Source organism: Populus euphratica, unplaced genomic scaffold, assembly GCF_000495115.2.
Source record: "Populus euphratica unplaced genomic scaffold, PopEup_1.0 scaffold78.1, whole genome shotgun sequence".
Taxonomy (NCBI): domain Eukaryota; kingdom Viridiplantae; phylum Streptophyta; class Magnoliopsida; order Malpighiales; family Salicaceae; genus Populus; species Populus euphratica.
In genome coordinates, this window is record NW_011499867.1 from 148031 (window position 1) to 162875 (window position 14845).

General features: G+C 32.9%; 2 protein-coding genes across 2 annotated transcripts; both read left to right on the forward strand.

Moving 5' to 3' along the window:
- The first annotated feature begins 1743 nt into the window (after window positions 1-1743).
- On the forward strand, window positions 1744-6303 carry ATP5 (delta subunit of Mt ATP synthase). Its single transcript, XM_011027127.1, has 6 exons — window positions 1744-2018; window positions 2277-2327; window positions 2820-3063; window positions 4253-4365; window positions 5644-5730; window positions 5806-6303. The coding sequence occupies exons 1-6, from the start codon at window positions 1893-1895 to the stop codon at window positions 5932-5934; spliced, it is 750 nt and encodes a 249-aa protein (XP_011025429.1). The 5' UTR covers window positions 1744-1892; the 3' UTR covers window positions 5935-6303.
- A 6088-nt stretch (window positions 6304-12391) lies between these two features.
- Window positions 12392-14839, forward strand: LOC105126308 (transcription factor MYB46-like). The gene is made up of 2 exons (XM_011027132.1): window positions 12392-12804; window positions 14119-14839. The coding sequence occupies exons 1-2, from the start codon at window positions 12509-12511 to the stop codon at window positions 14822-14824; spliced, it is 1002 nt and encodes a 333-aa protein (XP_011025434.1). The 5' UTR covers window positions 12392-12508; the 3' UTR covers window positions 14825-14839.
- Window positions 14840-14845: the final 6 nt, after the last annotated feature.

Sequence of the window (14845 nt, forward strand, 5' to 3'; positions counted from 1 at the left end):
TTGGCAAAAAAGATCAAAATTAAATAAAAAAACATTGAGTGAGAAAATGCAAGTCAACCTGGGTTAATTTAATTAACCTATACTCAAGATAAACTTGTTCAAAGAAAAGTGAAAAAAATCACTTGGCTCACTGGCTAATAATTTAATATCAAAATTTGAAATTGTTAAAAAAAAATGAACCTATTATCCAGGATATGAAAAATGAGATAATCATGATTAATTTTATTAATTTATTATCTAGGATATGAAATCATAATAACTCAACATAAAAAAAAAGTGCAAAAAACAATGAAACCAAGGACTTAATAACTAAATATCAAATGATAATTTTTTTTTTTAAAAAATCAATTCTCAATTAAGGATTACTTTGTTAGAAAGTAACTATAAAAAATATAACAAACTAAAATATCAAACTATAAAATAATTTAAAACCCAACCAATACAAATCAAACATGGTATAGAAAATAAAAGAAAATAATCATGGGCTAAATTGATAAAAACACTAAGAAAATGATAAATAAAAAATTATTAAAAGAATAGGGACTGTAATTGGATAATAAAATAAAATAAAATATTAAAAAAGTAAAAAAAATCAAGAAAATGATAAGAATACAAGAATAAAAAAGGATGAAAATAAAAAATAAATTTAAACAAGAAAAGTGTAAAGCATAAAAATAAAGGAATTAAAAGTAGAACAACCAAATCAAATAAAAAATTAAATTAAATAAAAAATAAAAAAAAATACAAAAACATTCAAAGTTAAAAAAACTTCAACCATGGCCCAACTAGACCTTCTTTACAAGTACACATAACATCATTAAAAAGAGGACAAAGAGCTTTTTCCAGATTCATGGTGGAACAAGGATTATGGCTACCACAAAATCCTTTACGCACCACTTAAATAATATGAATGTATATGTTAGTAATTTTTTATAATAATATTTTAAAATTTAAAATTTAAAATTACCAGAATATCTATGAAAATACCTCAATGTTAAAACTAGTTGAAATTTGACCAAAATATCCTCATGAATAGCTTTTGTTTCTTTGAATTACAAGGCAGTGCCTTTTTACTATTTTAAAAAATATAAAAATCCACATATATATATATTAAAAAATATTTTTTTTAAATTTATTTTTAACATCATTATATCAAAATAATTTAAAAACAATAAAAAAATTTAAATTTTTAAAATAAAATATTTTAATTCAAAAAGATACTTTTAAAAAACAAAAATAAATGTACTCTTTTATAAAACCAATATTCTTAACACATGAAAATTTCTAAGCCCCCAGGGTAATATCAATATTTATCCCCTTTTTAGAAAAAAATATCCTGTAGTGGTTATTTGTTGCAAGACTGTGTTGGTGCAGTCAATCATTATATATATATTTTTTTAAAATCAGGTTTTACATTGATCCAATCCTAAATTAAATAATAAATTAATATATTATCAAATTAATCTATCAAACCCAACCGGATCAAGTCCTATAACTAATCTCTTTAGGTTTCGTTTAGTAGTAGCGTGGCCAACCACGCAATTGGCTTAGCTACCAAACAGACCCTTAAAAGTTTCCTCCGCTGTCGGCTTTCTAATATAACCACCCCTCAAAAGATTTTTTGAATAACATCATCATCAGCAGGTATTCCTAATTCTTGAGCAGGCAACATATTACGCCGTATCCAAACAGGGAGGTTCAACTCCACGTACGCGTGTCACAATCTAACCTGAGCATCACAGAAGAGGAAGGCACACTTGAGTGACGCACAGGTGCAAAAGGGCATCACAATTACTCCGTCAGTCGCAACTCACAACCAGTCACCAAACCCTAAAAGATTTCATCTCCTCTAACAACAACATTTCTTCTCTCCGTTCAGTATCTTGCTCGCAATGGCTGCTGCTCGTATCAGATCAGGCCTCCCTCTTCTCAACAGGATTTTGAGATCTGATTCTCTATCTACCCAACGATCGGCTATTCAACGCTCCGTCTTGACCCCTGCTTTCGCCGCATCTCAGGTAACAAAATTATCCAATTCAAATACAGAGAGTTTTTCGTAGAAACCAAACGGAGCGTTATTTCGATTTGTTTTTGGAGTTCGATGCCTAATTTTATTTATATTCAATAATATTTCATTTTCTCGGAAACGAAACGAAGCATTATCGGCTTCTGACAGGCGTTATTCTCGAAATTTTTGATCACTCTATACCTAGCAATGATTAATTTACTCGATGCAATGAGGCATCTAAATTTGTTGGGCCATTTTGTTGTTGCAGCCCTCAAAAAATCTCAGCACTTCAACCGCGCAGAAGGAGGAGAAAATCAAGGTAATTGATCTCATTGGCATTTTAGACTTTGGTTTCTCTCATGGTACACATATTTCATGTGATTTTTTGAACCTTATGTTGATTACCATGTAAATATAAGGAGGATTTTTTACTGTTGTTGCTGCATCTTACTGGGCAGTGTTTGAAAATTGTCCTGCGACAATGTTTGCTTAGAAAAAGAAGATTTTTTTTCCTTTTTCTGAATTCATGTTCCCATGGTATCACGAGAAAACGGTCACAGTAATATAGAAATCTAGTAAATGATGTTTTGAAACCTGAGCTGGCTAGATTTCCAGGGCTTCTGAGTAATAAATGTAAATCAGCATGTATTCCTCATTCTGTTAATGCATGGGAATTTTGGGAAGTCTATAAATCTAGTAAATAGAGGTCAAAGCTAAACATATATTGAAGTGCAGAGATAGTCATGCAAAATCAGAAATTAGCTGCATTTATTTGTTTTAATCCTGATTTGGTGGTTTTTTATGGTATTAGTTGCCTATCACTTTATACGGGGGAACTGGAAACTATGCCTCTGCTTTGTTCATAGCGGCCAAAAGGTCTAAGGTGCTGGATCAGGTTGAATCTGAAATTCTTGACCTCATCGAGGCTTCAAAGAAAAGCCCAAAATTTTCTCAGTTCTTGAAGGACTTGTCAGTGCGAGCTGATACTAGAGTCAAAGCCATTAATGAAATTTGTGCTACAGCAAAATTTTCGGAAATAACGAAGAATTTCTTGGGTAAGATAAGCTTCTCTTGTAATTGGTATTTGAAGCATGAGAACTGAATCTTTCTGATCATAGTGAATTTTAAGTTCTTGTGGTAAATATTCAAGCAACATGTAGATTAATGTATTACTGTCTTTCATTGGGCCAGCATAAATTTAGCTTTTGTGTATACGTGCTCAATACTATGAATTAATAGAAATTTCCCTAGCACTTCTGTATATCTTTGTTTAACACTTCTGTATATCTTTGTTAAAGTGATTTTTTTCTATTAATTAAATCTGGACATCTGGCTTAGCTTAGCTGATAAGTCTCTTGGTTTTCCCACGCACTTAGGATTGAAATGCTTCCCCAAACCCTATATCTGCTTCTGGGAATTTTAAGAAACGGACAAAGGCTATTACCTATCGTAAAGCTCGAAGTTCAAATCTTTATGATCTATGGCTAATTGGTATTCTTATTGTTTTATGCATTCTTACTTTGGCTAATCTAGTCTGATTGTCTTTGGTTTTGTTATTATCATTTCCTCCTTGACATGATGGTAATATGGCTTGGTAGATAAATGATGAACTTTTAAGCATCTGCTGGATCTTGAGGAGTTACAAGATTGTCCTCTTTCTTGGTGATAGGAGACAGTATGCTCCATCAGGATATTTCATAGGTGGATTGCAGCTTTCTGAGGGGATGGGATCTTGATGTTCTATGTGTTGTTGACTAGTCTAGTAGCTTATTTATACCATGCTGTGATAGAACTAACACATTGACACCAGAAGCTAAAGGCCCTCTTGCAGTTTGTTATCTTAATAGGCTGTCCTGCATTGGGTTGGAACTGTAGCTGTAGGCCTTTTGACCTTGTTTCCTAAAGCATACATAGTCATTTGGATCCGTCCTTGCAAATTTTACCTTGTACTGAACTTCACTTGTATCAGGCTTGAACTTATACCAATGTTATGCTTTATATTTGATATACATATAATGATAAAGTGGCATTTCTTTTTACCATGTTGACATGGTTATACCAAAATGAATCTACGTCAATGTTCTTTCGATGAAATCCTTTGTTGAAGAAATTTATTATTATACAACATTTCATTGTAATTTATTAGTATAGCTTCTTGTTGAGCTCTTGGCAATTGATAGTAATTGTTCTTGCATTTCACTGCATCATGATGTTCTGAAAGTTTCTTTATTGCCTTTTTACCAGTTATAGTGGCTGAGAATGGGAGGTTAAATTACTTGGAAAGCATTGTAAATAAATTCAAGCAGCTGACCATGGCAGACAAGGGGATAATAAAAGCTATTGTCACAACTATCATGGTAAGTTTGGCTGTTCAGTGGTAAATATTTTTGTTGAAAGTGCAAAATAATGATGACCATTATATAACTTGTATGTTTAGCCTTTGGCACTTGGCCTGTTTGCAACTTGTATGTTTAGTCTATCGCACCTGGCCTGTCTTTGATTTTTTTTTTTTTTGCCTTTTTCCTTCCATTTTGTTTTTCCTTTTTAGGGTACATGAAACACACTTTCTGATATTCTTCTATTATGGATTTTAAGGATTCCCTTCCTTGTAAATGGTTCTTTTCAATATTATATTGGGTTACACTCTCTTGGTTATTCTTAGTGGAGTTCTTGCTTATTGAAAGTATGTAATGCAATCGATAAAGAGAAGCAAGATTAAACCACTAAAGAGCTCTGCTTTGTAAAAATAATATATATAAAAAAAAATCTTAAGGGGACACAATCACTGCTTAAGTTCGATATGGTGCTTATTCCATGCCATCCATGTCTTTTCCAGTCTACAGTAGGTTATATTTGAGTAATTTTATGGTGCTTAAGAAGTAACTAGCGAGATCTTGTTAGTTACCCTTTGTGATCCACTTTAAAGAAATGGAGAGATAAGTAGGAGTGAGAAATCCTAAGTGAAGATATTCTTATTATTTTTGGTGGGTTATGAATTTTATATTATCTCTTCTTTGTGTTTGTTTCTTTCTTCAAAGTGGGTCCTAGAGAGTAACTATTAGGATGTTATAGGTACTCCCCAAGCACCATAAAATTTTCCTCCATATTCTTAGCTCCCCTCAAGTTGTTAGCTAGTTAGGATTTTATTGAAATGCAACATGAGAGGTCCATCCATGTCTTTTCCAGTATACAATAGGTCATATTCTCAGGCCCCTTCAAGTTGCTAGCTAGATAGGATTTTCTTGAAATGCAACATGGAGATCAGTGAGTTTTCCTTTTGTTTTCTTTAGTTGTCTTTAATCTTTCCTTTTCCGTTGAAGTAGTTTGCACCGTCATTTTATTTCTCTAGAAAAATAAAATTATCTTAATGTTTCTTTATCTACCAATCAATTGGTGTTTTGTACACCAGGCCAGGCATCTCCACGGGCAAAGAAATTATGATGTAATTTGGATTTTGTAATAATTTTTGGCTACGTTCACATGCTTCATTCCATACCTTGAATAATGCTCTGCTCAATTTCATATTTTCTTGTGACCGAAAAGCCTAGTTGTGATCCTTGCTATGTAAAGTGCGTGTTGAGTTCAGAGTGTTTGCCCCTTGATATTTAGAATTTACTGTTACACTCGTATGCCAGCCCCTACCCCCACAAGAGGAAAAGGAATTGAAGGAAACACTGCAGGATATTATTGGACAAGGGAAGACCGTCGAGGTTGAACAAAAGGTGAGCATTATTACCCAAATTAGTTAGTTTGATGCTCTGCCACAGTGAAATTTATTCTTTCTTATTTTGTGCCAGATTGATCCTAGTATTCTTGGGGGGATTATGATAGAGTTTGAGCAGAAGTTGTTTGACATGTCCATAAGAACTAGGGCGAAGCAGATGGAGAGGTTCCTGCGTGAGCCTGTGGACTTTGATGCCCTCTGAAAGGTGCCACACCTAATAACATCCAAGTTTTCCAGGTTACCTATGGACCAATTTCTGTCAACGCTCCATGAAGGAAAAGTTATCTGTATTTCTTGTTTGGATTTGTTCACCTGTACGGCACCCTCCTGACATGGGATGTTCGCAAATAAAAATCTGTGCAGGCAATCATTAATACACCTTTACTTTCTTGCTGAGATTTTGGTGATTCTAAGTTTTTAAGGTTACAAGTGTTCAAAGATTACTTACCTGCACTTTGAGTTTAAGCGCACATGTGCTCGCATTGGGCTCTTTTGTGTTGTCTTTAATTTTCCTACAGCAGCTAGTTTGTTGGATGCAGACTAATCAGTGCAGGGTTCATGATATTTTTGATGCGTGAACTTTTTTATTTGAGTGCACAAACTTTTTTTTTTTTATTTGAGTGTGAATTTTCATATTTGTTTATTTTTTTTAATATTAGATTTCATTAAATGCACGATGATGTGGTCTTTGAATTGGCGTTGACATTACACGCCAAGTATCCATGAACATAGGGTGTATTTTTTATGTTCGAGTATTTGTGCTTTCAATTTTTTACACTGGATGCTTCCAACCTTCACATTTTTATATAGATCATGTTTAATCAAGGTAAACAAAATATTAAAACATACAAAAAATGGTGATAATAAATTCTTCAAATGAAGAAAATAAAAATAAGAAGGTGAATTGTCCTAATTTATGAGTCTGACTCTTTTTTTTTTTTTTTTCATTTTTTCACGAACTAAACAAATATTAGCTGGTAAGATTTCTTGATTATGTTCTAAATACAAATTTTTTATATCAAACTTTCTTTCATGTGTGTGTACAATGATCTCATTTATGTGCGTGTATACAATCTTTGATCCCTTTTATATTCGCATACAAAAGTTTCATAAAGAACTGCACTTGTTTTCCTTATTTTTAATTTTTAATTTTCTTACCCAGTCATGGTCCCCACAAATTAATTTCTTACCTCTCTCTATTTCTTATTTTTGTTTAATTTTTATTACTATTCTATCATCTTAATTTATAATTTTATTTAACTTGGCCGAAGTAAGAATTTGAAGTTGATATTTGTTAACTTTGAAAATTACAATTATTCAATTGACAGATTTTTAAAAATACACTTAAATAGAGAAAAACAAAAGTGCTTGCACTCAAATAGAAAATAAATTCAAGTGTGCATAATTGATTAGGAATAAAGTGTCATATCAATAAACATGCTGACATATCAATTCAATGGCTATGTTAGCATGTATTTGACTAATCTAACAGAAACATTTAATTAAAACATTTAAAAGTTTGTACTCTAAAATATTTTGAGCAAATATAAAAGTTGGTATGCTTAAATAGAAAAAATAAAACATCTAAAGTATCACTAACTTAATTACTTGTGTTTGAGATTGCCGTGTAAAATATTTTTTTTATATTAATATTTTAAAATTATTATTGAAAAAATTAAAAAAATATTAACTTAATATTTTTTCAAAACACATTTATTTTTTTAAAAAATTTAAAAATAAGAGCCATTAAATTTAAAAAACGCACAACAGCAGATGCGGGTAAGGTTAGGGTGACAAAGTAGCAACTGTGAGAATCTCTGAGATGATGCTTCTCTTGCCATATGATTTCCAATGGCACCTCATCCAAATGTATTCGGTTCATTATTAGCGAGAGTGTCATTAGAGCTAGCGGCATCATTATTACCTGTACTTTCCTACGGTAAATTGCTTTGCATTCAGACAAATTAGGGATCAGCAATCATGGCTGAATTGATAAAAGCCCAGTCGATATCTTGATTGAGCGAAGCTGTTTAGCATTGAAGGGCTAACGCATAATATGATTATGAAGCTATCTATTTCTTAGCATTAGGGTTGGAACATGGAAGCAACAACAGTGGCTTTTTGTACATATAAAATACACATGAATGCATGGACATTGGATACATAACACCAGTGGTTTGATTATTAGAACAACTTCATATCATGAAACCTGACATTGCTCCACACTATCGAACACTCATTACGACTTCCACTGAGAGATTTGCTTGATTGATATAAATTTTCACGTTTGAAAATGGCTCCAAAACTTTGAAATTGGAGTTTTGGAATCAGGGATTTATGTTTATATACAATTGCCTCAGATATGATTATTGAATGATTTGACAACGAGACGGCGGCATCGACCTCAGTTTTGATTTTATTTTTTTAAAAACAGACACTCAAAACAATATTATTTTAATAACAAACAACCCCCACTAAACTGTGTTTTCCAATAAAATTATAATTTTTTTAATTTTTAGTATTAGAAAATATTTTTTTTGTTTTCCTACAGCTCATCATATTTTTTTTTTTTGAAATTTGATTTGGTTGCTTAATTTAATATGAGTATCTAATTTTACTATAATATAATTAAATTAAAAACATTATTTTTTAAAAGTCATACAACTCATCTATATTCATTATTAATAATTAAAAATATGAATTGAACATGTTAATTTGAGTTGATTTAAAATATTTTAAAATATTATCTTTTCTATATTAAACTAAAAAGGAAAAAATACTAATGAAATAAAAAAAAATATTGACAAAATAGTTTATTACAAATGAATTTAAATTATTATGCTAGGGAAAAATACGAATGAGATAAGGAAAAATCATACTGGCAAAATAGTTTGTTACAAATTAATTTAAATTATTATGCTATTTATAAAAAAATATTTTGTATATCTAAATAAAAAAACAAGAGGCTCCTCGCAACACAAAATAAAATTTTTTTAATTAGTATTAACAACTTTTTTTAATATTAATCTATATAAATAATCATCAACTCTATTTTATTAAAAATATTCATCAAATCTTGAGCTCACAATTTTTTTTAAGGCTAAAAAACCCACTTACAAATTTTGTGCTTTTTTTACATTCAATTTTTTTTAGGGTCACCCGTAGCAAAACACGAGTAAATTATCTAGGAAAAGAACAAAATTGAACAGGCGCATGGACGCCAATTATCTAGCTTCCCACAACACTAGATAAAATATCTTAATTGATATTTATATATAAGTTTTTCAACTTAGTTTTTAGTTAATGTAGATAATTTTTTAAATATTATATATATATATAATATAATGCTTAAATAATTTAAATAAATGAATTTTTGAATTATTAGCTAAATTTTTTTATTGATATATAACTCTGCATGTTTTTTTTTTTTTAAGTTAAAAAAAAACTTTTGCGACAACTTGGATTTGAGCGCGGACAAGCTAACTTTACAACGGTAGAAATATGACCAAGAAAAACGCAGCTCGAGGTTGGGTCCCTCTTTGTTAGCAGATCAAAGCTTCACTGTTACGAATCAACTTTTTCTCCCTCCGACCCCCTCTGTATTGGAAAGCAATCAGTCCAAAACGTATAGTATTTTCTCATTAAACCTGACGAAGACGAGCGAAACTATTACCAGCTTCAATGTTTTCAACTTCTTAAGATTTTTCTTCAGTATAAGTTGGTTTCAGTGATCCTTGAAACCACATATATAAATATATCAATTACTAATAATATTCAAGATCGCAATTGGGGATATATATAGCTTCAATTTAAGGTGTTTCCTCGTTGAGCTTATGCTCAGTGTTTTTCTTCTTCTTTCTATATGTACTAGAATTATTATTTTTTTGATTTTTTTTGGGTGATTTATATATTGATAATGACCAATCCACACAAAACGCGGATCTTATGCTAGTCAGTACTGCAACATTGGAAATTAAGGAAGTCATCTCGAATGTTTGGTTCAAATATTGTTTGCATGAGAAGTGATGAAGAGATGGAGACCCATGGAAATTATACCTGGTCATGAAGATCTATCTCGAGTGAATTAATTAGCTCAGATATAATAATTTCTGATGTGTGACTTGTTTTACAATGGAAGCAAATCATGTTCTCTCTTTGATCTCTACATGAAAATATAATAATAAATCAACTCATGTCTTAGCCATGTATGTAGATCAAACTCAGGGAAAAGAAGGGCTGGTGGATCGTGATCTACAGTACAAAGGCTAGCAAATAATTGAACTGATCACTTCTCGTGGGGGCCATTGTTAAAAAACCTCCATCTCCATTTTATCACTCTCCGTTTTGGCATTGATGCCCTAAAAAGGAAGGACACTCATAGCGTCGTGGACCTTTTAAGGTGATGAATACATTGGGCTACATTATAGTCGAGCAAAATATTTTACTTGTCTTCACTTCTGTTTCATGGTTCTCGAGAGATCTTTTTTGCTTTTTAAGTCATAATTTGATCTAGCACTGTCGAAAATATTTGCTTTTGGCCCCTTATATCTGAAGGCAGACAATGATATGTACATTTCTGGGCACGAAGTTAACAACTATCTAGGCTACGTGGTCTTTCTTGTCTTCCTAACAAAGTCGAACATGTTGCTTAGGACAGCCTCATAAGCATGATCGAGGTAGATTTTCTTTTTCTTTTTCTTTTTTTGGCCTGGACAGCTGTTTTTAGACAGAAGAATGCTTTGGAACCATTTGAGTAGCTTCAGAGTTTTGCAGTAGTTGCTTTTTACCAGAAAATTTGCTGCAGTCCTTGTCAACACAGAGGAATAGAGGATCAATGACTGAACAACTCCATAACCCTTTTGTTTCACTAGAATTGACCAAGACTAGCTCTCATCTAATATTTATTTGGCTTGGAAAATGACAAATTTGAAATTGCTGATACCGTATATATTTCCTTTCCTATTATACATGAAATGCTTCCATAGAGCAATTCGTGGCATGTAGGGAAGAGGGGGTTAGGTAAGGAAAGGAAATTGCTATAAGATAGATAGCTCTTCCAGCACATAAGAAAATGAAAGCCACGAGGTATCCTTTTGCCTGAGATAGCTAAAATGCTCAAATTCTAATTTTCTGGTCTACATATCAAATAGTGCCAAGCTTGTTGATCACTCATGAAGACCACCTGTCAAGGTCATTTAGTTCCGCTTCAAAGTGAGAACATCTTGGTATTGATCATTCCTGAACTTAATTAATAATTAATTTTCTGCCTTAATTATCTTGCAAAAAGCAACAAACAATACATGATATGTAAATATATATATATATATATATATATATCATGGTCCCGCAATTTGTTGTTTTAGAAGTGTATATGTATAGGATAAATCTATAACAACATTAATAATTAATGTTATGATTATGAGGATATGGAATAAAGATCATTTTGAATATTAGATTAATTATATTCTATAATGATGTTGGGGTTTTAAAAATTGAAAAGCAAAAGCCAAATTAATAGACAAGAAATGAAATACTTCTGCAGAAATTTCTTTGAATTGATGAATATATAAATGTTCTGCTTTCAACTGTTCACATAGCCTTACAAGACAAGCAAATGTCCTTATTGGAAATGAACAGAAACCTTTATCTATGAACACAGTCATGCCAATCTTACTGATGTTACCATTATCTGCTTAATTAGCTCATTAATCTCTTCCTTCATCCTTCTTGTCCTTTTAGGTCCTCAACTAATTAAACTAATTAACACATGAAACGGACATAGTTTTGTACCTACAGCTATATACAGAGGACTAATTAATGACACCTATCTTGTGCTTCCTAAAATGATTAATCAGGTACTAGCACTTATGATGGACGCTCTGATTCATCTTTTTGTTTTTTTCCCCTGGATATATGATCACTTTTATTTTGTCACACGACATATAATCTTATTAAGTTGCATGACAGCAAGCATTTTAGGGAAAAGAAAGCGCTTTGGCTGCAAAAAGATATCTCTTTTCTATAACGAGCTTTCTGTTAGTAGGAAAATGAGGAAGTAATTTGCTTGAGAAGCAAATACTATCAGGCTGTCAGCTGATAATAAAGAGATTATGTTTGAATGTAATTCACGTTAGCTAGCTCGTAATCTTAATCAAGATCAACAGACAGGCATGTAACGAATTAATATGCAACAATAATTTTGCCCTAGCTAGAGAAAATGTTGTACTAAAAGTACCTGTGCATTTCTTCTCTCTGGATTTGAAGCCTGCTACCCGTGTTTTAGAAGTATAAAGCTAGAGAGAGAAAGAGAGCATTATGTGAAGTGGAAGCAAAATTGCATCTGTCTCATACACACATGATGATTACCTTGTGAGTGAAGAAAAATGCATCGAAAAAGACAAGATAGAGTCAAAGACAAGAAGACCAACCGTTCCTTCTCTTTCTCTGTGAGCTAGGGAGGTCCCCCTCCAATCCGTTTTCCACTCTACCCATCAACCAACAACAGACACAAATATTGCTCTCTCTATTGATCTTTCTCTTCATATTCTTTTTGTAAAGCAAACCCCACAACCATCACAATCATCGTCAGTCTTACCACTCCATGAAGCGTCCTCCCCCCCCCCACCACCCCTGATACACGACTACAAATTAACAATATTTATCATTTACCTAGCTATATAGCTTTCTCTCATTTCCATCAAACAAGTTAAGATTAAGAGAAGAAAGGCTCCCGTAGTACTAGCTAGCTAGCTTATCAGAGTATACTATCAAACACAATGAGGAAGCCGGATCTAGTGGGCAAAGATAGAGTACCGAGCAATAGTAGTATTAACAAGGCCAGACTTAGAAAGGGTTTATGGTCACCAGAGGAAGATGAGAAACTCATCAAGTATATGTTAACTAATGGACAAGGGTGTTGGAGTGATATTGCTAGGAATGCTGGCTTGCAAAGGTGTGGCAAGAGTTGCCGTCTTCGTTGGATTAATTATTTGAGACCCGACCTCAAGCGTGGCGCCTTTTCTCCTCAAGAAGAAGAGCTTATCATCCATTTGCACACTATTCTTGGCAACAGGTACTTCTTTTTTTCTTTATTCTTCTCTTTTCTATATAACGGTCAACCAAATAATGTTAATATATATATATATATATGTATGTATGTATGTATGTATAACATTTTAATTATGTCAACAATCCCAGTTGCTGGCGCTGTTTCGTTTTGTAAATACATCAAGATACTCTTGGATCGATCGATCATGCATGGATAAGAAAAGAAAAAGAAAAAGGAAGCTAGCAATTACTTAAACAAATTGGTAATCAGACCTAGTTTAATCACTTGTAAATTCAGAAGATATAGTAGTACCAGCTGTAACAAATGTGTAGCGTAGACAAGTTGCAATAATGTTAGTTATTCATCAGTTTCGTGACTAGAAAAGTATAAAAACCTCCCAGACATTTGTAGATATTAAGTGGATATAACATTGAATGACAGTAATATTCATGCACATTTTGCCTTCTCTTTATATTATTTTCACCTAGAGGCTTTGAGGAGTTTGTCAATGTGTATATATATGCTAAACTATGTATTAACTTCTCTTAATTTACTGGATTATGCCATTGGCTCCTAGCTCCAGTGGGTCATCGATTTGATATGCCTTGTGAGAATATATGTAGTTTGCAGTTGGTTTTATAAGTTTGTTATATGGACCGAATAGTTTACCAACAGTTAACAAATTCTGATATGCCTCTTATTTGGAGTTTTCAGCTTCATTTAATTTGATCACCCATAAATCATTACCGTTCTGCACAATTTTCGCTGAAAATTCTCATAGCACTTATCATGTTTTAATCCAAATTGGTCTAGTGCATGTTATAAAAAATCTTAACAATAGAAAAGTTGCACCGAGAGGCTTGGCCTAGCGGTAAAAGGGGCTTGTCTCCTTTCACTGCACATGGGTTCGAGTACTGACGTGTATGCCTGTCATCCCCGCGATGCCTTACCTGTTTGCTAGGTTTGCAGGGTATTCAGTGGGCCGTGGGGATTAGTCGTGGTGCACGCAATCTAACCCGGACACCCCACATAAATAAATAAATAAAAAACAATAAAAAAGTTAAAATGAATGAAAAAACCTCCCACGCACACAAAAAAAAAGAGCACTAATCAACTTTTGTCGCCCTTTTTTCAGAGGTTTCCTTTATGCTTAGTAGAATCTGTTCAGAAACAAGACGAGAAAAGAAAGGAAATGTATATTCTGCCTAGTAGGGAGAGAAATAAGCGTGTGCTCATCCCTTCCTTTTCAGCTTTCAGCATAACTAAGATGCATGCTTTGAATATATATATGGATACGTGTTTGTTACAGACTCACAGTTATGTATTTAAACAAAGCAGGTGGTCTCAGATTGCGGCACGTCTTCCAGGAAGGACAGACAACGAAATAAAGAATTTCTGGAACTCCACATTAAAGAAAAGATTGAAGATCAATAACACTTCCACATCCTCACCAAATGACAGTGATTCATCAGAGCCTAGAGATCATGCCGTAGGAAATATCATGCCTATGCATGATCCTGACATTATGACTCTATGCATGGACTCATCTTCCTCATCATCCATATCCATGCAAGGTATGATCACAAGCAACCAATTTGATTCTTTCTCCATGCTCAACAACCGCTATGATGTGACTGGTGCAGCAAGTTTATTTGACATGTCCACATGCTTGACACAAGTGGGCATGGGAGATGGATTTTATGGTGATCATTATGGGATTTTGGAGGCCAATAATAAAACGGGGCTAGAAAGTGATCTTTCTCTTCCACCATTAGAGAGTAGAAGCTTTGAAGAGAATAATACAGTGAGTAATAACAGAATTGGCATGAAAAGCAGCAGCAGCAGCAACAACAACAACTGCTTTGATAATGCTTGCTTCGATAATACTTTCTTCAACAATACTGATCAGAGATTTAAAGTAGAGGACATGTTGGGGCTTGAAAATCATTGGCAAGGAGAAAACTTGAGAATGGGAGAATGGGATTTTGAAGGTTTAATGGAAAACATAACTTCCTTTCCTTTACTTGATTTCCAAGTAGAATAACCATCTACCCTTACCCCCCCC

Excerpts from the sequence above, each read along its gene's own strand:
- ATP5 (XM_011027127.1), top strand. The coding sequence starts at position 1,893 with ATGGCTGCTGCTCGTATCAGATCAGGCCTCCCTCTTCTCAACAGGATT. Across the intron at positions 2,019-2,276 it reads CTGCTTTCGCCGCATCTCAG|CCCTCAAAAAATCTCAGCAC; the intron begins GTAACAAAATTA and ends TTGTTGTTGCAG. Across the intron at positions 3,064-4,252 it reads AATAACGAAGAATTTCTTGG|TTATAGTGGCTGAGAATGGG; the intron begins GTAAGATAAGCT and ends CCTTTTTACCAG.
- LOC105126308 (XM_011027132.1), top strand. The coding sequence starts at position 12,509 with ATGAGGAAGCCGGATCTAGTGGGCAAAGATAGAGTACCGAGCAATAGT. Across the intron at positions 12,805-14,118 it reads CACACTATTCTTGGCAACAG|GTGGTCTCAGATTGCGGCAC; the intron begins GTACTTCTTTTT and ends TAAACAAAGCAG.